We start from the raw sequence: 26,061 nt of genomic DNA, 5'->3' as shown, positions 1-26,061 counted from the left end.
CGGACTAGATTGATAGCAGTGGCCTGCGCTTGTGGGGTTTGGAGCTGTCCTGTGTGTGTTAAGCAGGAAGTGAGCACACCAACAAGGGAAACTGTAAAAGAAAAGAAATAAATCCCACCTAAAAATCTTAACTACATGCAATCACTTTAAAAGCACACACGACACTCCCTCCTCCTCTGTCCAGGTGCAGGCATGCAGAGCTGTCTTTTCAACTTCCCGAGCTCTTTTGTGAGGCTTTGGACGAAAGGGAGATCCACTCAAGGTGGAAAGAAAGAAACATCTCATCCTTGACTATTTGATTAACAGCTGTCTTCTATGCCAAGAAAAAAAAAAAAAAAAACGACCCCCCCCCCCCCCCCCCCCCCCCCCCCCCAACATCCTGCCCATCTCCGCCCCAAGCCAGAGCCCCCCCAAGCTGCCTCCTGAAAGAGCAGGGCTGTGTCACACACTTCTAGGGTTACTTTGCAGATCAAACTGGAGAGGAGAGCAGAAAGGCAAGAAATCCACCGAGACATCAGAAGGAAGAGGGAAGGACCAAGAGTGGGAGGATTGGGAAAGTGATAGAGAAAAGAGGGGGCTGCACCGCTCAAGGAGGTGCAACTCGGTGGGGGTGAAAAGTGATGGGAGACAGGTACTAGAAACTGGGTACTGTCTAAACTTTTAAATCTACATTTTGTGGTTTGCTTCTCTCAAAGTTAACGACCTTTCCTACATGATCAGCTTTACAGTTTGAACTAATAATTATTTATTGTTAATGTATGATGAGTGCACGCCTGAGATAACTAAATTCAAAAACCTTCAGATCAAATAAAAAAAATAAGAAGACTGTCATCAGGCCTGTAATGTGATTTTTGAATCAGACGAAAAGGTTGCTGTGCTCTGCTACAGCTAACCCAATGTTTCTGCAGAAAGCAGGAAATCCATTTAAAAACTACAATTCGGGGCAATGGTCGGCAGTGACGTGAAGAATATGCGTTTTCTACAACGTGTAAAGCCACCGGTCTGGTCCTATAAAAGATGAAAAAAAACAGCTCAGGTGGCACACTAAAGAGCTCCAGGGCAGCGGGGGATTATCCTGCAGGGTACTAACCCGAAAGCCCCCCGCCATCCACCCACCCACCCACCGGCGCCCCAGGTCCCTACTTCCTCTCAACGGGGACCATTGGCCAATGTGACTTCCTGCTAGCCCATAAACAAACAATGCAATCAACTGAAGCCAAGCTGAAAATCCTCAAGTGCCACTTAGAAAGGTCAAGAGGTATACACCGGTCATAATTTTTAGCTGTGCCTGTGACAGTTATATGACGGCCTAGTTTGGCATATGCTGCAAGTGGAGTCGTCCCCGTTTCTTCAGGCAGCCGCTCCCTATGAGGTGAGAGTTGTGTAAATAAATGAAACAAAACAGCAGGATGAGAAATGTCATATCAGGCAAAATTGTGTGGGGGAAGTATTAATGCCTCCAAACAAACATGTTTGCAAGAAGCTCGTTTGTGCAATGTGATAATCAAGAAAGCTGGAAATAAAAGTGTTATGAGACATGCTGAGAGACAGATATGTTTACATATGCACTGTATGCATGTGGGTTTATCACAGCCTGCCATCAAGTGGTGTGAGGCGGCCCTCCCTTTCCCGTGTCATAAAAAATAAAAAAATAAATACGTAAAAATTCTCATTGGCAGACAGAAGCGTGCATTGATCCGGCTCAGTTAAAGGCCAGTGATAAATGATCTGTGTAGCATTCCTCTGACGTCAAGCCATCAGAATAAATACACATCCTTGCACCATAATTCGAACAATACACGCATTCACACAATCACAAGCACAGGAATCGGCCTGTCTACAGCGAGGCAAAACAAAACCCCACATCGCCCACACTGCTAAAAGGCCCATTTCAACACCAGCGTGGGGAAACCACCGCTCGCTCTCTCAGGGATGTCTTCATTCGGGCACAATGCAAAACACAGTGATCTCAGATTAGCCCTGCGAGTTCAGCCAACACTTTGGGACACATAGACCTCAGCTTCAAAGAGCCAGAGGAAGTGCCGTGCCCTTCCTGTCACTCCCAGCCAGAAGCAAATGACGTGGCCGAGATGCGATGAGGAGATTGCAGATGCAAAAAAGAAAAAAAGAGAGAAAAAAAAAGAAACATATGAGGTAAGGGAGATGAAAACAAAGAAAAACTTGTACGCAATGAAGCAGTGGACACCATTCCCTTGTCCTTCAATCACGGGTGTTTTATACAGGATGAATGGAAAATTAACTTTAAGTGACTCCCCAGCTGTGCTATACTCAAGACGCCTCTTCATCCCTTGTCCATACTCCTCCATCAGTGTTTAACCAGATTGTGTTTTGCTTCCACTCCCTTATGGGCTCCTCAATGTTTTACTGAAAGCATTGGGAGCGGTAATGCAACTCAAACGGTGCTCTTACGTTGTGCTCTCCGGTTTGTTGTCAGGCCAGCTGAAAAGAGGATGACCGTAGGAATGTGCACAAATATTTTAAAAGAGGCAATACTATGTGACATGAGCAGTATTGCTTTTCCAATCTGGACCACTAAAGGAAACACAGAAGACTGTTGCTCACACCGTGACACAAGTTAAGCAAAGATTTGTGACGGAAATACCGTGAACCGTACATTCGAAGCAACGTCCACGCAAGTTTTCTTTGTGTGTCTATATGCCCCGAACCAGATCACGGTGTACGTGGCACAGCCCTTGAGTGCAGACATGCCCTTACTTGACTCCTTAATCTTCGGTTTCCTGCCCTCCCTCTCGTATCTCAGTATAAAAACTTCACGCCACTCTAATTCCTAGCCTGCTTCGGCTCTGCCCTCCCTTCTCTGTATCACACTACAACAGCTTTATGCCTCCTTGCCACAGCTCCCTGGCCTGTAGCCCCTCCACTCCTGCTGTTTCCAGTGCGCTTGGCTTGATCCCAACAAGTGGGGCCCACATACCTCCCAATCTCTAGATTAAATAGCGCCAGTCTCTGAAGTCCTTCCAGGGGCTAATGGCTTTTGTTGCTGGGAATAATCCACACATCCTCTCCCACATCCTGGGGGTCTGCTGGCCTGTCGTGAACCCCTCCTTTACCCTCTTCGTCCTCCCTTCTTTCTCTCTCTCTCATCTCAATCTACGCTTGCATTATAGTTGACCTCCCAGTATTCCTAGAGCACAGCTCTGCGGAGGCATCCAGGACTGAGCCACCGGCATTGAGGGGAGGATGCAATGAGTTGACATTGGGTTGAGAACCCTGCAGAGTTTTATAGGGAGTCAGTGCAGGTGCTGTCTGAAACTTAATGAAGGCCTTAAATCTCTTCTCTGTCATCTGCAGCTAACTGGAGCCTAAGCAGCCAGGGAAAGAGGAAAGAGGAATATGTGCCTGGAAGCTATCCTCATAAGGAAAAGAAAACATCCGTCAGACAACAACCACAGCAGAACTGCCTCTGTGTCAGCACTTGATGTCCATTCAAAATAAATATAGCACGGAGACAAATTTTCGCAACGTGGGGGAGAGGTTTTTCGTAGATCAAAGACCACTCTGTGTTTTGGGCGAAGGAGCAAAAACAAGTAAGCTGAGAACGAGGCCCAGACTACGACACTCTCTGTCACCCTCCGCCATTCGGCGTATCTCCGACTGAGACCACTCTTGGCTATAACATCAGAAATTCACGCGGGATACATATTCAGGTATGAGCTCATATCCTGTCTGGGGCACTTCTCCCTAGGGAGGCCAACAGCGGGGGAGGAGAAAGGCAGATGGAGAGAGTAAAGACAGACTGTGGTTGTGGACCGCAGACAGTGGGACGTTTACTGACCACCCTAATCAGTTTACTTTATCAGCACCATTAGAAGAAAGGCCAGACGATGATAGTCTTTATTTTACTTAATTAACGGTTTTAATTTCATTCATATGGCTCCCGATTGGTTTCAGTTATATCTACAAGGACAGCATATGCCACCTGAAAGAACTGCATTGCGAAATATGACTACTGAGGAATGCTGGAGGCCAAACTGAAGAGTGATTGACCGTACACACAGCAGAGGTGGAAGGCACTGAAAAGGACAAGCAAACAAACACAGGGGTTTTAAAGTACGAGGGAACTGAAGGGTAAAGAAGGAGTGACAGGAGCAGGATACTTATCATTTTTGGGACAGGACGATGACAGAAAACAGGGGGAGTAAGAAAATGAAAGGAGGATAAATGTGGAAAAGGAGCAGAGAGAGCAAAGCCTCTGAAGACAGGGTGAGGGCGAAGAGGAAACAAATACATAGAGGTGAATTATCTATAGTGCATACAACAGTGAATCTGTCATCCTTGTGGCTTTGCACCCACCCATCTGCCATACATAAATACACCCAAGTCTGGCGTGAAATGGAGAGCCTCCAGACCACCTGAAACCCCTTGAAAAAAATAAAAAAATACACAGCAGCCTATTCACTGACTTGCTGACTCAATGAAGCTGCGCCCAGAGAAAATGTTAGCCTCCATCATCGCAAGGGTCAGGGTTATGTGGTAGGGTTTTGGTTTGACATTAAGCGCACAAAAAATGAAGAAAGAAAGAAACGCCATATTTTATGCGGAGGACGGGATGGAGAGGATACAGTTTAATCTGGACTGGCTTGGCTGGGTGTCAACGTCATGATTAAACTGTAAAATCATTTAAAGAAAAAAAAAAACAGGTGTGAGTGAGCAGATTAAAAGAAACACTGGGATTTTGTTTGAAGGGTGAAAAATGTGGGAAAGGATAAGGAAAGGGTCTGTTTGGATGGAATCAAGGTGGTGAGTCTGGAAAACGAGTGAAGGGAAGAAACAGGAAAAAAAAAATAAAGAACAGCCGATAACTAATAAGGGGCAATGACTAAAGACAAGCATTAGTGCTTCGGAAACAGGTCGATGTAAACCCATTTGCGTTGCACACGTTGATGCTTCGCAGTGTTTTACATCTATCCCCGACTATGCCCACTCCCACACAATCCGGAAAATTACAAAAATAAAAAAGCCCCGATCCTGAACTCCCAAAGTGTGGAAATTCAGCTTTCCATTACATTTGTAAAAAGTTTGTTTTTGGTCATATACGCGTAGAAAACTAAATTACACAGATTTCCATTAATGTTACGCTCTAATTCAGTGTAAACAACCTTCAGCAGAAAACTAATACAGGTGCATTTCCAATTAAAATAAACACGAGGCATTAAAAATTAAAACATATTCAACACTGCAGTTGCTATTTATTGATAGAAAATAGTGAACAACACATTTCTGAAATAGATCAACACTGAATAAATCTTGACTTGTGTAAAAAAAAGTTTTAAGCTGTTTAATGGGATTTACGTTTATTATCTAGTGGCTAACCAAAGGACAAATCAGTTACTTAGAATGAATGAATCGATGAATTAAGTAATAGCTGTCAAAAGAAAAGAAAATAATGAAATCAAGTCTTGTATTATACAGAACGTGAGTTTTGCAGGGGGAAAAAAAACCGCTAAAAAATGTTGATGACTCATCCTGCACTGGGAGGTGTGGACTAATTTTGTTTTCAATTAAGCCTCCCCCCATGTTTCTGCTTTACCAGCGGCATTGCTGGTTTTGAATTTCGGATTAAACGTGTATAGCTGGTGTCTGATTGGGCAGTTGGAGCTGACCAATCAGAAGACACTGGGCTTATCGGGAGAAGGTGGCTAGAATCAAACAGCACTCCGCTAGCCGCTTCATGGGGGACTTTCAGTAGACGACTAGTGAAGAGGCTAAGGATTCTTTCATTTTCCAACTTCCACTGCCAACTGACAACATGTGTATGTGTTCATCTTTACTGTATTTGACCTAGATATACTTGAGCAATCGTTTTTCTTGCTGGAAAAAAAAGCTTTAGAGACAGCATTTACTCTTTGCAACACTTCATTCTATAAGCACCATGGACATGCGAGCAGGTCAGAAGATAAGTCCCACCGGCCAGTTTTGGAAGCAGTTATGCTCGGGGGGGGTAGGAGGGATGACAAGTGATTGAACAAAGTTCAGAGGGAGGTATGGTTGGAGTCTTTAATTCAGAAAGAATTCCTACGTTGAAGATCCCCACACGGCAGATTGAGACGGAGTGAGGGAGTTTTGAAACGTGAACTGTCATTAATCATGCAACCCAGAAACATTTTACTTGAAAAAGCAAAAGCAGAAGCAGAGTTATAAAGTTGAAACAGAAGTACATGGCTGTAGCTTTGTTGCTTGACTCTTTACAACTTTTTACAATATTGTCCAAAAACTGGTCTGCATAAATGACTGCAGAATAGAATAAAACACTAAAGCCAAAACAGAAGAACTGCTATAACCACAACATTATACATCCACAATGGATCAAATTACTATATGTATTGTGGCAGGTGACGCTTGTAGTAAGATAATCGACACCTGTGCAATTCCCGGAGCATAAGGATCCTTCAGCTCATTGTTTTCGTTTTGCGCTAGCAGCTTCACTATTCGGTTCGCTCTCACAGCTCTCATCAGCGCCGTTTCCAGATGCAGCGGGCAGCTGTTTGCAGCGAAAAAATATCGAAGGACCTTCTGCATATAGACTTCCAAGGACCAATCAGCAAACTATTTATTTAGTAGCCGGTGAACATACTGGAGCATTTAGCAGTTATGAGCCAGATATTCCCCTCAGGAGTTGGTGAAGCCCAAAACGGAGCTTAAGTGAGACTGAATATTGGATATTCATCAAGTAGCTATAAACACACAACTCCAAATGAAGTATAAAAAAAGGCAACTGTTTGCAATGTCAACTTAGGAAGTAATATGATGCGTTGACAGGTTGTTTCTTCTGCTCTCGAGTGGCCGACAAATCAGCAACAGCATTTATTTAATTTTTTTTTAGTACAAGAGGAACTTTTTAACTGTCTAACTTCCTTTCTTCCTTCCAACATTTTACACAATCCACACCATCGTACCAAAGACACAGTGTCGGCGTAAATTTACCTGGCCATGCCCAGACTCGAGAATCCTACTGGGACGATGAGAACATCAAGGCGGGGAAAGGGGTGGACGCCCAGAACGGCATGGGCTGCAGCCAAACATCGAGGCAACAGCTTGAGGACTGCCGTCTGCAAAAGCAACACATTTCTCAAAATAATGGTCAAGATGCAACTTTTTCTTCAATATGATGTTTACATATTTATACTGATTGATGAGATAAACAATCGACATACTTGTGTATATCTAGTATTGCTCTAAGTGCTCCGGGTAAGGAATATTAAGTGTGAGGGAGATGCAGTCACTTTTTCTTGAAGATGTTTTCCCAGTGTCAGCTCAGAGCTGACTAAACAAAGACAAAGGCTTTTGATTTCATAGTTATAGATGTTTTTTAAATAAATATCAAATTTAGAGTATGGGGCGGTGTTTTAAATGGCCCTTACGGGAATGCAATCTTAGACTTTGACTATTCAGCCAAAAGATGGCAGCTGAAACCTCCTGGCGCAATGACACAAACATTAACTGATGCTAAATCTTATTAGCTCAGTTCTTCCAAAACTCTTACCTGGGCCTTCTGCAGCAGGCAGACGGGGCTAAACACACGGTGCGGAATCACCCGCTGGGACCTAGCCGACCGCTCAGTAAATCGGCAAGGGTAGTCGCCATGGGAACAAGAAATGCCGTCATCCACCATGCCTGAATAATCAGTTACAGAGAGCCCCTTGCCCTCAAGGGAAGAGTAACAGAAAGCAGAGTCTGAGCGGGTGGTCTGGTCTCCGCTGTAGTAGATTAAAAAAGGGAAGAAAAGTTTAATCTGAGGTTAATGACGACGATTTAATTAATTTTATTTTTTTTTTTGTTGAAAGAATATATGGACTTTGAGCTAATGAACCACATATGGAGCAATGTGTGCTCCCTCTTTCTCCGCCAAGCATCGGAATGGAAGAAATGGAAATATGGAATACGTACATCGCTGAGGCGAAACCACAACGATCCCAAAAATATCTATGCGTCGGCATGCAATCTCATTCACTCTAATCCAATATCCAGCACTAACTCCGTCCCCGGCATCAGAACCGTTCCAAAGGTTTCAAGAGACAGCCAAGTTTCCTTCGAGCCATTCACTGAAAATAAAGGCTTTCCTTGTAGTTGGAGATTCATGGGGCCTGCAGCAGGCTGCTGCTGGAGGAAAACCATGAGGGGAGGAGGGGGATTACTGGAAACCACTGGCAGACCTGCCAACCTGCCGGCCAGTGAGGAGGGAGACCCCAGCCCCACCATCCCCTGCCTACAGTAAACCAGCCCTCTCTACTGCCACAACCTGCACTCTATATTCTGTACTTCTATAAAAAATGATGTTAGCTTTACTGTTTCTCCCCAAAGATAATTTATGCTGGGCACTGAACCCAATATAATATGGTGCAAGTTTTAATGCATTCGTCATAAAAAGCTAATTGAGTGCCTCACCCCATCCATCATCCTAACTTCACCTGGGCCATTTTTTGGTGTGGTGAAAGGAAAGTCTCAATGTGGATTGTTGGAGGGCCAGACTCAGGGTTTATAACAGTCTGGAAAGGAGGACATCTTACAAGACAAAAAGAGCACAGGAAAAATAATAAAATACCTGCCAGTCTGGAGTGGAGAGCCCTTTACCGCTTGGCTAGCAGAACGTCCAAGTCCAGACACAAGCTCAGTCTCAGTGAATTCCCCATACCCAGCTTTGGGTTTGGCCGCCTTGCCGAAGTCTGTCCTGTCCCTCACCCCTCTTTCCAAAGCTGGGGGAATTTCTGCTGCGAGTTGGTGCCAGTGGCCCACGGCCAAAGTGAAGGTGGAGGCGGGCATGGGCATAGTTACGTAGTAATTCCAGGATGAGGAATCTGCCGAGAGCAGATGAAGGGCAAGAAGGAAAGGACGAAAATGAAGAAGAGACAAATTTAGACGACTGACAGTGAACATGGAGTGGGAAATGGAGGAAAAATCTGTAAAGTGACATTTTCTTTCACTGTCTGGTGAATCAGACGCATATCTCTCATGCCAACGGTTCAGATGACACCAAAGATATGGCAGTGGCTGATAAAATCGTTAATATCAATCAAGGAAATACATAAACTGAAGAGTTTTTAATTCTATAAGTAAACTTACATCAACCTGTAGAGTTACATTATTCTCATTCAAGCTTGCCTGCATTGTTGCAACATCTCGTTCTAAATCCAACCTGAAAAGCTCTAATAGGTTAGGCTGAAACAGATGTCAGCACAATATCAAGGTGAAGTTCTGAAATAAATGAGGACAGAGTTTGGAACTGGCCAAGAAAAAATTGACGAGTTCAGGTCCCAGTAATACCGAACATTTTTCATTAAAAGTCAGTATGTCTAAATAAATTCAAACACATTTATTACCAACAATTTGAAGCCAGTTTTAACTACAGGGTGGTATATGCTGTGTTGATAGGAGTTATACGTACACACCGATCAAGGACAACATTATGACCACCTGCCTAATTAATGTGTAGGTCTCCCTTGTGCCTCTGTGCTTTTGGGGTCTTTGGGTCCTATAGGTTGAGGGGAGGGGCCTCTGTGGATCATCCCACAGATACTTGATCAGTTTGGGATCCAGTGAATTTGGAGGCCAGGTCAACACCTTGTCCTGTTTTTCATTTTGTTTTTTAGTTGTTCCTAAACTGTTTTTGTGTGTGTGTCTGTGTCAGGCTGCATCCTGCTGGGAATGGCTGCTGCCATCAAAGAGTGTCATTGCTATAGGGTGGGGGTGCCTGGTCTGGTCTAGGTGGGTGGTACATGTCTAAGTAACATCCACATGAACGAATGCCAGGTCCAAACGTTTCCCAGCAAAACACTGTATTGTCACAAGATGGTCAGTGTTATTCACTTCAACTGTCAGTGGTTTTAATGTTGTGGCTGATCGGTGTATCTAACTCCAATACAATTTTTTTTTTTTTTACAATTTTCATTATTAAAAAACAATTAGAAAACAGCATACCACATTTTCTGAACCAGGGTCATAGCAGAGAGTGTGTCGTGAGCTGTACATTCCTTTATGAGGCGTATTTTTGATTTGTGACTTCGGCCTACGGTAACAAATTCAACTTGTCTGCTCGTCTCAGCTTCACATCAGCTTACGTGTGTCTTTGTCATCAATGGGTACGGCCGTCTCCTCCCCGCTCATCAAAACCACACACTCACTGGGGGCCCGTACTGTTGCCTGCCACGTTGACATGGCAACAGGCGGCTCCTGGCAGGGGAAGAGGGCTCGGTTGTTGATGGGAGAACCGGCAGTGTAAACACACACCCTGGAAGGGTAAACAATGGTAAACTATAAAAAAAAAAAACTTCACTTCAGTGCTCAAAGGACCAATCAAATACACACACACAGATACAAGTAAAGCACCCCCACATAGAACAGTATGACAGAGCCTGAGGTGTGTTTTTTGTGAATTAATGAATTGGTACGATTCTGTTCCAACACTGAAAGCTCAGGATATAATAACGTAACTGTAGCAGAAATCAAAAGGATATGTGGTTTTAGTTTTAATACCATAATAAGGAATCAGATTATCCATTATTGAATGGCTTGCATCATGAGACGAACCTGTTGTCCTGGTCTTTGGTCCACCTCACGGAGCCTCCTGTTGGTCTCGTCTGGTAGCAGATCCTGAGAGCGCGAGGGAACTCCCGAGGTGACGTGACCCCCGTCTTCCTCACCTGCAGACTCCATCGGTCTCTGAGAAAATGCAGTGAGCCGACACCCAGGGCTCCGGGGGCACGGCTACACAGCAAAAAGAGCTGATGCTTCCGCTTCCACTGTTCGGAGGGCATGGAGATAAGGTTCTGAATAACGGTTGCTTGTGTGTCCGCGGATATGACCTCTGACTTTTCCGATGCAGCGTCTGGAAGGAGGCTCAACATTTCTGACACGGAAGTGATGTCCACCTCTTCCACCTTTGACACATCAAGGTCACAGCAGTCCAGCACTAAGGTGAAATCAGCTTCACTGCTGGTTTGCCACGAATGTGAAGACTGAATATTGTCAGCGGAAGTCTGCGAGTCAAACCTAGACACAGCATGACATTCAGCTCTGTCTCCTCCTTTTGCACCAAACATCTCCTCCATCTTTGTTGTACTCTTCCCGCTACCATTTTCACCCTCCTGACTCTCTTCATCCTCTTTACTTTCAGCATCGTCGCCAGGTCCAGGTCCAGAGTCATCCTCCGCCTGAGTCCTTACTCCAGAGCAAGGCTCCAGAAACAGGACAATGCTACCACTGATGACCCTGCTTTCAAAACGCACAGCCAAGTCCAGCACATAATGTCTGACAAGCATGTGGTTAGTATTGGCTCGGAGTGGAAGGTCATCTTTGTCAGGGTCTAGGTCTCCATCCGGCTCCATGTCACACCAATTAAATCAAATGTGATCGTTAAACCTAGGAGGGAAGTGTAAAAAATAATTTAAGTGCCATACTCCTTCTGTTCACACATTACACAAATGTTTCCAAACAAGAAAACTATTTTGGTAAGTTTTAATGAAGCAAAGTGCCAGGAAAAGCTACGTGTTTGTAGTAACCTACAGTATATTAAAACCGCTCCGGATGTATGTGACAGCTTTGGCTGTCACGATTTTTCTGTTTAGCCTGCTCAGGGCATGAAGAAGGGTTGGCAAGAAAGAAGTGCTTTTGCCAATTACAGCAGGATGTCATATGATTTTATTCAGTGCAGGGGTAGAGGCATAGATTTATATACACCGATCAGCCACAACATTAAACCAACCAACCGGTACAGTGAGTAACATATTTGGTCTTATTACGATGTAACGTTCTTCTATGAAACCGGGGTCCTGGCATTTATGTGGATGTTACTTTGACACGTACAACCATCCCATAGCAATGATAGCCATCCCCAGCAGGATGAAATCTTCCTTCATATCTGCTATAATGTTCAGCTTACACTGATCAGCCATAACATTAAAACCACTGACAGGAGACATTTGGACCTGGCTTTCATGCGGATGTTAATTAGACATGTACCACATAGATCAGACCAGACACTCCCACCCCATACCAATGACACTCCTTTATGGCAGCAGCCATCCCCAGCAGGAAGCAGCCTGACACAGGCACACACACAAAAACTGTTTAGGAAAAACTCAAAAAAAAAAAAAAACATGAAAAAACAGCACAAATTCACTAGATCCCAAACTCATCTAGTATCTGTGGGATGCACTGGAACAAGCCTGATCCACAGAGGCCCCCCCTCCCCTCCCCTCAGCCCCTAGACACCACAGGACACCCTCAGAAGGCCCATGTCCATTCGCTGATGATTCACATCTGTTTTGGAGGCACAAGGGAGACCTACACAATATTAGGCAGGTGGTCAAAATGTTATGCCTGATCGGTGTACATCACATAAGCCCAATCTCTTCCATTGCTCTGTATTCCATTTTCCATACCCTTTCAGAGGTGGACAGGGGTCAGTGTGGGCACTCTGACTAGATCTATGTCTACACTAAACAAACTATGATGCACTGGGTGATCTGTTGTAAAGCCTAATGCATCCCACCACAACTGGTAGGTGCCATGATATTGAGATGATCGGTGTTAGTCCCTTGACCAGTTACTATGACTATTTGGCCATAATGTTATGGCTGACTGGTGTACGCAGGAGTAGCAGAAAAAAAAAACAACAAAACGAGATAATATTACTGCTACAGCTAAATCAGCTATTTCTGTATATGACCACTCCTGTTCTAAAAGCTCTTACTGTTGCTTTAGAGAGGAATAATAAACTTTTTGGCTACAGCTGCCAGGGTCAGTAAAGGGTCAGTCTTCATCTTAGTTTTTAAATCACATGTTCTATTAGTGATGTGAGCACCGTGACACTTTCATTTTATATTTTATTACTACAAACGTAGTGTGAGAATCCCAGACAGTTTAGTAGCACGCCTTGATTGAACACACCGCTCATGAAACTTTACTGTGGAGTGAAGCTAACTGTGAGTTTGACAGGAGAGAGTTGAAGCTAACTTTCCGTCTCAAGTCTGTTCTCGTGTCCGTTTCATTAAAAGAGGTCAAAACTACAGCAGCTGTGTCGCCGTAAACCTCCAGCTTTACTGCAGCGAACCGTGCATTTAGCAATATCTAACAAAAACAACCGCCAACGTACCGTCGGGCATCACAACTACTCGCTTGTCTCGAATGAGTTCTGCAACAAAGCTGCATCCGGCTTGTCGAAGTCGCGCGGTGATGTCGTCACATTGACGCGACGGCAGCAGATTGTAGTTCTTTATACTTGCCGCGGTTTTAAATTCCGCTTCGTGGTTTCATTCTGACGTTTTTAAGTAAATAAATGTCACGAATAATGAATGAATTGAATATTATTGTTAATGAGTTGTAGTTCTGTTATATCAAACTCTAACTGTACTGTAAATAAAATTAACTGCTGCTGTATGTTTGCACTGTATGTTTACATGGTTTGCTATCTGCACAGCTCTATTTTTACTTCGTTTTTCTTTTTATTTTATTCTTATGCCTATTCTATTGTTTTTTATATTGCACAATTTAAGCCAGGAGCTACACCCAAAATTTTGTTATGTTCTCACATAATGACAATAAAGGATTCTAGATTCCTAAATAAAATCAAATAAAATATAAATAAAACACAGTGTCCGTGTGTATATATTAAGTTTTATTCAGGTTCTTCAACAGCATTTTATGCAGGACAAGTAAAAATTCCACCTTTAACAAACTCAACAGGTACGGATCTAAAAATAACATGAATGCAGTCTCCAGCGGCTGAATGCCACCAACGCATCTCATAACACCCACTTTCTGACCGTTTCAAAAATAGGCATTCATCTGAATTCCTACAATTAATACGTGTAAAAGTCTTGCAGTTTTATTAAGCCATTTTTTTTAAATTTCTCAACAGCTAATAAATAACAAAAGTACCTAGACACGAATATTCAAAGGAGCATTAATGATGCACATGAAAATGTATACCCACTTGTAAAACGCCAAACACAGTATGAGCTGCAGCATCAACGCATCGATGAGATGAGGTGCTTCACGGACGTCTACTAAAAATCACTTTTAATACTCGAAAGCAGTGATACATTTATCTTGTGGAATGTATTCTGACAAAAGGGGGTGAGCACATTTCGGTTTGCAAAGCAACAGGTGTGTGGAGTGACTTTTAAAAATATTGCATTTCTTGTTCCCCAGTTCTCAAGTAAATAAAGAAGGACCTATATGGCACAGTGTGTTTCGTAGGAAGCGGTCTATTTACTAGCTGCAGTTGAAAAAAAAAAAAAACACTGAAATCGTTTCAGTATGTTCAGCCACTGAATACCACCTACTGAATAATATTTCCAATTAATACCATTTTTACATTTATTTATCTAAAAATACATTTTCATAAAATAAAATGCAAAATAGTTTTTCATACTTCTGTAAACATATTTGCAATTATCTGATCTAATACCGCTACTATATACAAAATGGAGATTTTATGTGGATTCTATGTGTATTTTAGAGCCTCGGAAAAAGCCTCCTGTGAACAGAAAACATCCATTACCTCTTTTATTAGCTACACAGCCACTGTATGTCCAGCAGCAATATGACAACAATGGCCGCAAGAGTTAACACAGGAAATTGTACCTAGTTTCTTCCAGTGCACAAATCCGCCCACACTGCTCTCACTGGCACATGTCGTGCACAGATGCCCAGACTGAAATTTTAGAGGCCCTTTGTAGCACATAACAGAATCATTTATCCTCGCTGAGTGCAAAGTGACTTCAGTATGGCACCAAAAGCTTCTACTCCAAACATGATCTAAATAAACACACATCCATTCAGACATTTACATACATATACACACAAAGGGACAAGAGCGCTGTTGGTACACATGCACGCCTTAGGCCGGTAAGAGAGCTTCTTGACCAACCCAGAGGAAATGTTTGCAGCATTATTAGGACTAGGTAGTCTTCTAAAAAAAAAGTACATCAGCAGAACCATGGCGTCTGAAGATTTTACAGTGAAATGCTCAATAAGCTACACTTTGCTTGGGATTTTAACCCCCCTTTTTTATGTGCTTCTCTCTTTCGTTTTGCCTCCTGAAAGTGGACAAGCAGCAGACATTACTATACACTCCTGGATTGCTGAGAAACTGTAAGTCCTCCATTGTGGGCACAATGTGCTGCTCCAGTGCAGAAGAGCTCCTTTTGTTGTTATTCTCCTCTTTCATCTTCTCTTGTCTTTTATTTTCCCCCCTCTCTCTCTCTCTCTCCGTTGCGTGACAGCAGCGCTCGTGCTGTGGCATCTCAGGAGTTTTCCTCCTGAGCTCTGCGGAAACTTAGACGTTTGAAGGAATCCCTGTGAGAAATGGATGACAGCAGGTGGGGGAAGGAGGGGAAAACACAGAGGGAAAAGATAAGGCATGATGACAAGGATGAGGAGGTGGAGCGGTTATGGCAGGTAAGAGTAGACACGTCCATGAGCAAAGGATGAAAATGGGTAATTTTTGTATCAATTACTTAATACGGAAATGCCAAATATATATAAAAAGAACCTACACCCATTTCCAACAGAGAGCAAAGCTTCTAAAACATTTTCATACTTAAATAACCGCTCAGCACCAAGCTACAGGTCGGCACAGTGGTCACACTGTACATGAGATAATTATGTGTGTAATCACAAATCAAGAATGCATTGCACATAAGACCGGACTTCAGGTAATCTCAGACTGAACTATCAGAATACTTTTACGTATTCAATTTTTTATTTTTTATTTTTATTTTAATTTCTCTCTCACTTCCTCGTCTGGAGGTGTCTACCAGTCCCCTTGGGTACACTTTTACTTTCCCCTTGATACTTTTGTACTCGTCTATAGGTCTTCATGTTGATTGTTTGGTTGTTTGTTTGTTTACATGTAAAATCAAAAACCAATAAAAAGTAAATGACAAAAAAAAAAAAAAAGAATGCATTGCAGGGGACGAGTAATTAACAGATAAATCTAAATTTAGAGGGCGAGCTTCCCTTTGAAATACTTGCACATAATGCACTGCTATAAATAAGAGAAATGCGTAGCATGGCGCTGGTTCAGCATTCAATAGCTGCAAAGGTGACACGGACAGTGTGAATGGATTTCGAATCAATCCAGTTTACTCTTCCCTTTCCTTTCAGTTTAGCGACGATACAGACGGATGAAAAGATCAATGGCGTGTGTTTTTCCACCTCGTCCTCTTTCGGCTTTGAAATGGTGCGTCTGTCTACCTGTTCTCCAGTCGAGGCCTGATGATGGGCTTATAGAGCTCGGGGATCTTTCTCTCCAGCATAGGCCTCAGGCTTTCTCTCAGGCGGTTGTAGTTCTTCTTCAGTTCCTGCTGGTACTCCTTCTGGTCTGATGTGATCAGGTGCTTATTCTTCTCAACTGCCTCACCACACCTACGAGACGGGAGAGAAAGACGAATGGGTTGGAGCCTGTTATACAGTATTTAGTTTCTGCATGGGGTGAAAAAAGGACTTTTCAGGTCTTCAGAAATACAGTGCACTGTCTAATGCTAGCAACATCCTGCAACTACTTCATATAAATATGGTTCCTTTCCCTTTCCAAAACTCTAAATGAGTTAATGTATTGGACTGCAGGGACGAAGCTAGCCTTCAAATGACTCACAAGGCTTCTTCCACAGTAGCAGAAGAGGTAAAACTCTAACTCACAAAGGACTAAGAAATAGAAATCCTACTCTCCTTCATGCGCCGGATAAAGGACAACGCCTAATTATAAAGGAAAGAATTAAACGATCTGAGCTGAACTAAGAGCAAAGGGCAAGTACGGTTTCTCTCCCCGCAGCGCTCTCTCATGACGTGTATAATGGCCAACATACAGAGCAGTCTGCAGGAAATCGGAGAGAAGGGGATAACTGCAAACACATGTCCAAGTTTATCTCTTAGCTTTTAATGACGGCAATGTGGAAACTGCAATCTATACAGTAAACACGGTAAATACACTGACATGTAGCTTTTCATGTTGCCGCCTGGTCTGAAGTTTTCATTCTGATGAGCATTCACAATATTTTGGCGTTTTCATCAAGAGCGCTTTCCTCAGTCTTTCTGCATTCGACTAACTATGGTCCTGTTTGCCAGTTGTAGGTGGTATAGATCCAAATCTGGACAAAAGAATCGGGACAAGGGAGCAACATCACAGACAGCGTCAAAGTTTGCGACAGGCGGAGACACCTGTCAATCCAGCACAGGACAGGCTTTCGAAACAACCCCATCTTAAAGGTTAGATCTCTGACGCTATAGACAATATAGTTCAGACGTTCAGCTTTAGAGAGCAAATTTGTAAAACAGATTTAAAGAACCAACAGTGTTTCTTAATACATTTATTTTTTGGGGGTTTATCTTGCACCTAAATTATGTGTGACGATTAGTCTTGTTATTTTACACTTGCCAAAAGATAAGGTACGCTATAGTGAAATCAAATACATTCTAAGAATAACAGTCCTGCACTAAATCTTGCTTCATATTTGGTATAATGTTCAGCTTACACCGATCAGCCACAACATTAAAACCACTGAGAGGTGAAGTAAATAACACTGACCATCTTGTGACAATTCAATGTTCTGCTGGAAAACTGTTGGACCTGGCATTCATTTGTGTGGATGTTACTTAGACATGTACCATCCACCTAGTCCAGACCAGGCACCCCAACCCCATAGCAATGACACTACTTGATGGCAGTAGTAATCACAAAAATGGTTTAGGAGCAACACAAAAAAAATATGAAAAACGGCACAAGGTGTTCCTGGCCTCCATATTCACTAGATCCCAAAATATCTGTGGGATGCACTGGAACAAGCCTGATCCACAGAGGACCCTCCCCTCAACCCATAGGCCCCCACTAACAACATTGTGTTGCCAGATACCACAGGAGTTACAACTCTTTTGGAGGCACAAGGGAGACCTACACAATATTAGGAAGGTTACCGAATTGGTGTAGATTTGGTTTCACTAGTGTACCTAATGTTTTGGCAAGTAAGTGTACATTACACTGCACCTGTTTGTATTAATGAGTGAGCAGTGAAAAAGCAATGTTTTGTGTAATGAGTTGCACGGCACATGACATGTTCGGGTGTAAGCCCCAATGTCTGAGCTGGCCATAGAGCGCTGTACATGATGGGAGGCGTTTAGTTCAGTCTGTCAGCTTAGTTTAATTTAAAAAAATCATTTTTTATTTAACATGTCACCGATGGCACGACAGGCACACAAAGGGTCCAGTCCCAACTGGCCTGGATGCAGGACTAAAAATAAACCTTTTCTAAAATTACAGTAAATATTTGCCAACCTGCTTGTAGCAATCATGGCAGCCGGAATTTGACATAAGGGGTCGAAAATGAAAACCACCTTTTGGGGGCGAGCGACACGGGCCCGTGAGATGAGAACACGCAGACGCACAGACACACCAATGCGCGAACGCCCGAAAAATACGACACAGCTTCTGCACAAATTCAGGAAATCCCCACACATCTTGCAGTTGGCCTGATGGCTTAAATTATGTCTACAGCATAAATAAAATGGAATTCTTGGGAACAATAAACCTTTGCAATTCCTGAAGAATAATAGCGAAGAGATTTTATGAGGAAAAAAAAAAACGTGTTCTGGTCTCCAGTGGACATGGGAAAAAAATCCTCTGTCACATTAATCCAACCTGTTTAAGTCCTTAAAGTGTGATTAGTTCGCCACATCCATCTCTGCGTCTCGACTTTTACTATTAAACAGCAGGATATCAGTCACATCTCTCTGTGGTGGACTTTTATCTTCCTACACTGACACAAATAATGCCGAATACATACTTTAGAGCGTATTGGAGAAGACTTTTACTGCTTATAAGTCTGGTCTCATAAAGATAGTGCTATTACTATTCAGAAAATCTCTTTGAGGTATTGTTCTGTTGTTCTGCCACCTACTGAGCCAGTGCCATCCACTGGAAACAGTAAAGAGAAAGTAAACTAGCTGGTGAACTTTGTGTTTTTTTTCCTCACCGTGGATTTTTTTTTTTCCCCCCATAATTTTGCATGACTTTGTTGCAGTGTGTGTCACTGGGTGGTGATTCTTTGATCACATCTTACCTCATTATAAACTCTTTGAAACACAGGCGCAGTTTATTGTGGTGACGGTAGAGCTTCGGGTCCGCTGGGATCTCATTCAGGAAGACCTGGGCCACCTCCAACGGGCCCTGCATTGGCGGGGGGATGGGGGGGCGTGGAGAGAGGAGGAAAAGGGACAAGAACAAAGAGGCAGAGTTAGAGAGAAGAAAGAGAAAGAAAAAACAGAGCGGAGGAAGGAAAGAGGAAAGGGAGGAAGTGTTTGAGAGCATGTGAACAAAGGAGAGATGAGAATGGCCCTCATTCAGGCAGGGGGAAATGACTTGCTAACTGAATGCCTAATGCAGCTGAGGGCCAAGACGCTGAACGAGAACATGAGGAAGAGATCAAATCAGAGCAGCAGCCATGATTAGCCTCTTGCATTGCTAATGTCGCTGCTAACCCCGCATACACCCACCATTTGGCTCTCATTTGCCCAATATAGGATCCTGTTATCCTAACTTATATTCATCATAAAACCACAGCTTGCGCAGCGCCTGCACCACGACAGGCACGGTTAAACAGCTCTGATTAGCATCATAAACGCATCAGGCCGGGGCCTCGGTCCTCGGCTTAAGCTGCGGACGCACACGCGGAAAAACAGCCTCCTGTGCTGATTACAGTCAAGAGTTATATGTTTACGGAGCTGCTGAGCATTAGTGTTATGTATACAACCATCAGGTCGGAGCGAGGGACCTGTCAGATTAGACGCTGGTAAGATAAAGCATAGGGGGAGGGAGCGGGGGCGCTATAGCTAGCCTCGTCATTACTCCAACATTCACCATGCTGGCAGGACCTGGAAGCTATCAGATCAAAGAGACCTCCGGTTCAGCACGCCGTGCAGCCGAGACATGAAAGGAAGAGGGCCCATGAATTGACGTTTTAACTAAATCAGGAGAAAAGCAAAGGAAGGATTAGGGTTATGGACGGGGTGAAGGCTTTGATGTGTGATCACTGTCACGTCTCCCACCTGCACTCTGCGACTACAATGGAAACTGTAAATGTGATAACATAAATAGAGGTAAATCATTCTCTGATTTTCGCCGACACATTAACACAGAACAGTCAGGCGATAACAAGGGCTGCAGCGCAAAGTATTGTTTTCGGAGAAGGGTGTTCGTTTGGTTTGAAGTAAATGATCCTTTCAGCCTTCATTCACAAAAATAAAATCTGCATCACCTGGTTCACAGTGGCTCCCACAGAGCCTTGCAGCACCATCTGCAGCATCTTAGCATCAGGTTGCTCTCTGTGCGTGGCAACTGCTAGCTCTCTGGTCTTCTTCTGCATGTCCTCTATGGCCACCTCAATGGGAGTGAGGTCAAACTGGTGACAAAAGAGAAAGATTATTTTCCAAATTTACTTTATTTATCGGGTGAAAAATTAAACCCTAAAAGCTCCACGCTGCTTCGCACTCACCTCCTCTTTCTGGATGACGTTGATGCGGGTCTTGACGTAGGGGAAGGCGTGCATGGTGGTGAGGATGGTCTTCCTCTTGTACTGCTCGTTGAGTTCGCCCCGCGGCCGCCCGCTCTTGGTGAACGGTGTGGTGTACATGAAGCGGCGCAGGTTGAAGTTCTTCTCGAAGTTCGTCAGCCGGTCTTTCATCTCATAGTCGTCAAAGAAGGGTTCCACAAAAGTGATCTGGATGTATGCCTGGAAGAAGAGGGAAAATGGTTTATTGGAACATATTTGTTCACTTGTCTTTTCAATACATGCAAAACGGAAATGTTATTTACTTCTCCTGTCAGTGGTCATAATGTTATGCCTGATCGGTGTTCAAGATACTACTTTACTTACACTACATACTAGTTGTTTAATAAAAATAACCTTAATCTGTTATAAAAAATAAATGTAACCAGTCAGTGTTGTGACATTACTACCTTATTGGGGTTGAGCTGTTTTCTGTCCACTGGTGTAGAGTCCTTGATCATCACCAACGTGTCCTCTCCGAAACACTGACCATAGAAGTTCTAGGGGTAGGAGAAATGGTTTAGTTACTACACATGGTTGTTAGTTTATCAAGATTTTTATGCAAATATACAGACTTCATAGGTAGGCTATTCAAACGAGAATAAAATTCAACCGATTCACTGATTTATTCCGTATCGCCGATGGCATTATTCCTCCATTTAAGCTTAAAAAAAAAGGATTCATCCAATTGCGCGTCTTGCGCTCCGTCATGGTGTTCCCTCATAGTCTCTCAGTCATTTTCAGATTCCACCACTCCAGGCCGGGCACCATGTTCCCCTTTAACTCCATCTCACATTAATTCACAACACACACTTGTACAGTACGCACGCACACACACACAGACACAGTCTCCTCTATGTTACCTCCAGCCTGTGTGATATCTCGGGCAGATGTGTGATCCCAGGCTCCTTGTAAATGAATTCCCGTTCATCCAGGTCGCCGAACTTGGCCCCATAAAAACCCACCCGGAAGTAGGTGCCAAACATCCTCTTGTGACCCTGAAGGGGAAACAAAGACAGGATTTTATATTCCACTTGAATCAGTGGGACAAAAGTAGATTATACTAATAGACTTTTATGGGGTCTTTACTGAGAAAATAATTTTAAAATATGACATTCCTGTAAATGATTTTGGAGAGGAAAAAAAGTTATTATTTCTTATATACTTAAGTAATATGGCATTAGGAAATTTAAAGACTCAAATTATTTTTAAATTGCTTCCCATTCTGCAAAAGATCTTTCTCCACAGTATCTTAAGCTCTGTCTCACCCCTACTTCAATTGTATTTGAATAAATGAAGCAGCCCCCTGCAATGCAATTTGCTTCTTACCTTCTGAATGATGTTATCAAAGGCTCTCTGGAGCTTGTCATGAGTGGATGCCAGTTTTCTGAAATCTCTATGTGCCTCCAGGATCGGTATGATGATCTTGTAGACCTCGTTCACCGCCTCATAGAGACAGCCCTGATGAGACAGACAGCCGTCACTGCTGGTTAGTGTACTGTATATAGAGTCTTGCACAGACTGTAAGGCTGGTTACTTTCAGCGTTAACCAATAAGTTGCTGGGTAATGCAATAAAACGACTCCCGGTATATACTCCAAACTTGATGAGAATTGGTATGCAGCAGGGATTTGGGACACAACTACAGGTTTCTGTGTTAATCCTTAAGAATAAACATCAGCTTGTCTCACATTGCTGAAGAGCTCGGCAGCCTGCTCAAGCAGCCCCACCAGGCCGCTCTCAGTGAAGTAACGTCCTGAGCACACTCCGTCCTCGTCCGGGGACAGGATGTCATCCGACACTGCAGACTCCTCCAGCACGTTGGGGGAGATGTTCTGAGGAGAAAATCGGTACGTTAATCAATCAGTTACCCCTCTTAATCAAACAATCAATCACATGGCTTAAAATGAGACGTCCTACAGTGGGGAATGGGACTTTGATGACCTCGCAATCAATGTGCTGCTGCAGGTTAGAGTGTTCTGTACCTGAGCAGCACTGAGGACTCGTGTATGACACAGTTCGCCAATAACACCATCGTCTTTATAACGGTTTGTTTTCACTTCGGGGAAACAGGCTGTTCACATGTTCCCACAGGAGCACATTTGCCTTTTTCTCCCCTTCATCTTCAAAGGCATCGTATTAGGCAGAGATACCACGGGGGCCGTGTTTACATGTTGACGTTCTGAGAGCACAGCTCCCCCCTCTGGACACACGCAACCAAATATAGAAGTGATCCGTGGGGAGATGTGTGATGTGGCGTGGTCTGCAGAGGAAGGCTTGCCTCCATTCAACAAAACAACCAACAGCCATAACAAACAAATCATGAATTCTCATTTTGTGTTGCTGTAATTGTCGCTTTTGTCTTGTTTTCTGTCCTATTAAACAAATATTTATCATTAGTTAATTCCTATTACTATATGCTCATCTACGTTTTGGGCCGTCTACCTGGAAGGTGACGCTGCCAACAGGCAGGTACTTGTGATCCTCCAGCATGCTGAGGTACTCGGCCACCAGGGCAGCTGCGTGGACAAGGCACATAGCTGACTCAGTGTAACACTTCCTGTTGTTGTGCTTCTCTGCCATGTTCTGCAGCCAGGTCAGACGGAGGTCAGGAGACGTCTGGTAGCCCTTTGCTATCCTGGAGAGTGGAAAAGAAAAATGGTTGTTATTTTACCGTCTTTCCTTTTCCCTTTATTTAATCTGAAACCCTGGGTTCATAACTACCACGAAGGCTTTTGCATATGTACCATATACACCGATCAGCCACAATATTAAAACCACTGACAGGAGAAGTAAATAACATTGACTATCTTGTAACAATACAATGTTCTGCTGGGAAACTTTTGGAACTGGCATTAATTCTGGATGTTACTCACACATGTACCACCCACCTACACCAGACCAGGCACCCACAACCCATAGCAATGACACTCCTTGATGGCAGTAGACATCACAATAATGTTTTAGGAGCAACTCAAAAAACATGAAGAACAACACAAGGTGTTGACCCGACCTCCAAATTCCCTAGATCCCTAAATATATGCGGGATGCACTGGAACAAGCCTGATCCACAGAGGCCCCTCCCCTCAACCCATAGGACCCAAAGGCCCCCCACTAATAATATTTTGTTGCCAGACACCACAGGACACCCTCAGAAGGCCCATGTCCATTCTCTGATGAGTCACAACTGTTTTGGAGGCACAAGGGAGACCTACGCAATATTAGGAAGGTGGTCATAATGTTATGCCTGATTGGTGTATATCAATAATGATAGGTAAAACCGCACATAAATGGAGGTCCATTGATATCCTTAACTAAACTGAATTGGGTGAGTCAATTTAACAAAACTGTCTACACATGGACAGAAAATATCCTAAAAGAAAACATGTGATGAGAATGAGTGCAGCAGCATTAGACAGACGAGTGGATTCATTTGTTTTATGGGCAAGAAGAAATGTGGAACATGATTTCCTGTTTGTGTGATGAATGGATAATCATTGAGGTTACAGGAAAAGGAATAAATCGAAAAACACTCTGAGTTACTATTACTATTATTGTTTTCTAAAGCAGGTGAGTCACTGTACCATAAATGAGCTCAAGCATCTGGAGACCAAATGTCTCGCGCCTCCGTGACCCATGTGTGTTTGGGAGCTTGGAGGTAAACGCGCGGGTGAGCGTAGTAAAGTGTGTTAAGTTAACAGGTCAATCGGTAGAGCTGTCAGACACTTAGCCGGCGACTGGGACCAAACCCCAAACAGAAAGGTTTATGATAAATGATACATGTAGGTGACAGAGAAGCATGTTGAGGTAAAGTGCCTAAATCAACAGCAGCACATGTATGCTCTCTTTGTCTCAGTGTTTCCCCTTCATGTTCTCTCCCACACTCAGACACACACACACACACTTGCGCGCACACACTGTTTGCATTTGCATATACACAAAGCCAGATCAGAAGACTAAACTGCTACCACATGGTTTCCATAGCGAGAGCAGCAAATAGAGGCAAAACAGCGCAGACCACAGAGAAATAGGAACCAGGAGTGAAACGTGGGGAGAAGCCACAGAGTGGTGAGAGAGGAAAAAGATGAGATGAGAGCGTGAGGGATGATAAAAACAGACGTGAACAAGAAGACAGGCATTTTCTCACCTGTACATGAGGTCCATGAGCATCTCGGGATCTTCCTGAAACTCCCTCATCTTCACCGTGTCGGACAGAATACTGTTAAGGTTTCTGAGAAGTTCATCCACCTGAAGACAGAGACACGCACAACAAGCAGACTTGATGAATCAGTCCCAGAAATGCAACGAGATGAGTTGTTAAACTGCCAGTTACTAGTTCATACCTGTGAGGGCAGCTGAGTGTTCTGCATCTCTGTGTCTTCCTCTGCGTAGGCCAGGATTGTGCGGAGCGAGCGTCTCAAGTATTCCTCCTGGAAGTCTGATGACTTCCCCACCAGCGAGGCCAAGGACATGGTGACCTGCATCTTCACTCTCGAGAAGTTCTGATGAAGAAGAGGCCGCAGTGAATGCCTTTTTCCAGAGTGTATTATCGAATGGCAATTTCTGATATCTGTTTCATGCAGCTACAAGTTTCCACAGACCGCATTATTAAAACTAAAACGTTTTCCCTGCAGTCAGCAGAAAAAAAAGTATTCAACTCAACAAGGGATGCTAATATATAACAGGCAAATGCTGTATGTATGCAAAGATTGTCTCTTCTGAAAGAAACTTTGACTTTAAATTGCTCTAAATTTCACGCAATGCAATATTTACTTCTTATTCTCAATATGCCAATGGTGCAGGCAACAGATATGATGTGCAAATATTATTATTAGCTTTCCTTTTCTGTGCTTTAGTCATGGCTGTAATCAGTGTCGCCATAAAAACACCAATAAATCTTAATAAATCTAATCTAAACAGAAGTTCATTGATAATTAAACCCCAGAAATTTCACCCCAGGCTTGATTCTCCCTGCAAAGAACAATCTAAATTTTGAAACAAGATCTCACGTCATGCAATATTTCCTCCCTTTGGAAGCATTTCGCTTGTGCCACGCTCATTTTAATGATTTGCCACATTTTTCTGAGCACAAAAATCCCCACATCGAGGCGTTTTCTTGTTTACGCTCCTCATTTCTTTTGGTCCCCTTGTCTCTCCATCCCTCACACTACCTGTCCCAGAAAACAGGTCTAACGAACACCCCTCCATCTTCCTTATGTGTGTGTGCGCGCGCGCGTGTGAGAGAGAGAATGTGCCCGTGTGAAGTCCCATCTATCTCCGGCATGACCAGCTAAGCGGGAAATGATCTCCCATTAGCTGAGACATAATCACCCATGGATCATCTCTACGGCCCCATTCTGTTCAACTGAGCATGGAGCCAGAGCCTAACCACCCATCACTGCCCTCTAACCGAGTGTGTGCATATGTGTGTGTGTTGTGTGGGCCGAAAAACTAGCCTAAATGATAGCTTAAGTCAACAC

At 43.5% G+C, this 26,061-nt stretch overlaps 2 protein-coding genes across 6 annotated transcripts in view; both read right to left on the bottom strand.

Annotated features, from left to right (window-relative positions):
* Positions 1–13,202, bottom strand: part of aopep (aminopeptidase O (putative)) — a 70,817-nt gene extending 57,615 nt beyond the window's left edge. The window contains exons 1-6 of one of the 2 annotated variants that reach the window (XR_014699228.1): positions 13,133–13,202; positions 10,567–11,397; positions 10,098–10,267; positions 8,585–8,837; positions 7,526–7,739; positions 6,967–7,091 (exon numbers count right to left, since the gene is read on the bottom strand). Coding sequence is in view for 1 of the 2 variants with exons in the window: in XM_084551206.1 (XP_084407332.1) it covers positions 6,967–7,091; positions 7,526–7,739; positions 8,585–8,837; positions 10,098–10,267; positions 10,567–11,363 (1,559 nt within the window). In the remaining variant the exon portion in view is untranslated. Of the gene's footprint in view, positions 1–6,966; positions 7,092–7,525; positions 7,740–8,584; positions 8,838–10,097; positions 10,268–10,566; positions 11,499–13,132 lie in introns of those variants that run through there. The other variant, XM_084551206.1, reaches the window with a different exon arrangement.
* A 437-nt stretch (positions 13,203–13,639) lies between these two features.
* The window catches only part of dock8 (dedicator of cytokinesis 8), a 50,487-nt gene continuing 38,065 nt past the window's right edge, over positions 13,640–26,061 (bottom strand). For all 4 annotated transcript variants that reach the window (XM_084551127.1, XM_084551125.1, XM_084551126.1 and 1 more), the window contains 12 exons: positions 24,925–25,083; positions 24,729–24,829; positions 23,027–23,219; positions 22,273–22,416; positions 21,912–22,043; positions 21,446–21,580; positions 20,993–21,082; positions 20,529–20,765; positions 20,292–20,435; positions 19,098–19,204; positions 16,240–16,410; positions 13,640–15,339 (listed from right to left, as the gene is read on the bottom strand). In XM_084551127.1, the coding sequence (XP_084407253.1) occupies positions 15,288–15,339; positions 16,240–16,410; positions 19,098–19,204; positions 20,292–20,435; positions 20,529–20,765; positions 20,993–21,082; positions 21,446–21,580; positions 21,912–22,043; positions 22,273–22,416; positions 23,027–23,219; positions 24,729–24,829; positions 24,925–25,083 (1,665 nt within the window). In that variant the 3' untranslated portion in view covers positions 13,640–15,287. The remainder of the gene's footprint in view (positions 15,340–16,239; positions 16,411–19,097; positions 19,205–20,291; positions 20,436–20,528; positions 20,766–20,992; positions 21,083–21,445; positions 21,581–21,911; positions 22,044–22,272; positions 22,417–23,026; positions 23,220–24,728; positions 24,830–24,924; positions 25,084–26,061) is intronic.

This window comes from Chelon labrosus (genome assembly GCF_963514085.1).
Source record: "Chelon labrosus genome assembly, chromosome: 9".
Lineage (NCBI taxonomy): Eukaryota > Metazoa > Chordata > Actinopteri > Mugiliformes > Mugilidae > Chelon > Chelon labrosus.
Note: the sequence above shows the minus strand (reverse complement) of the source record. Positions and strands in the feature narration are given on the sequence as shown.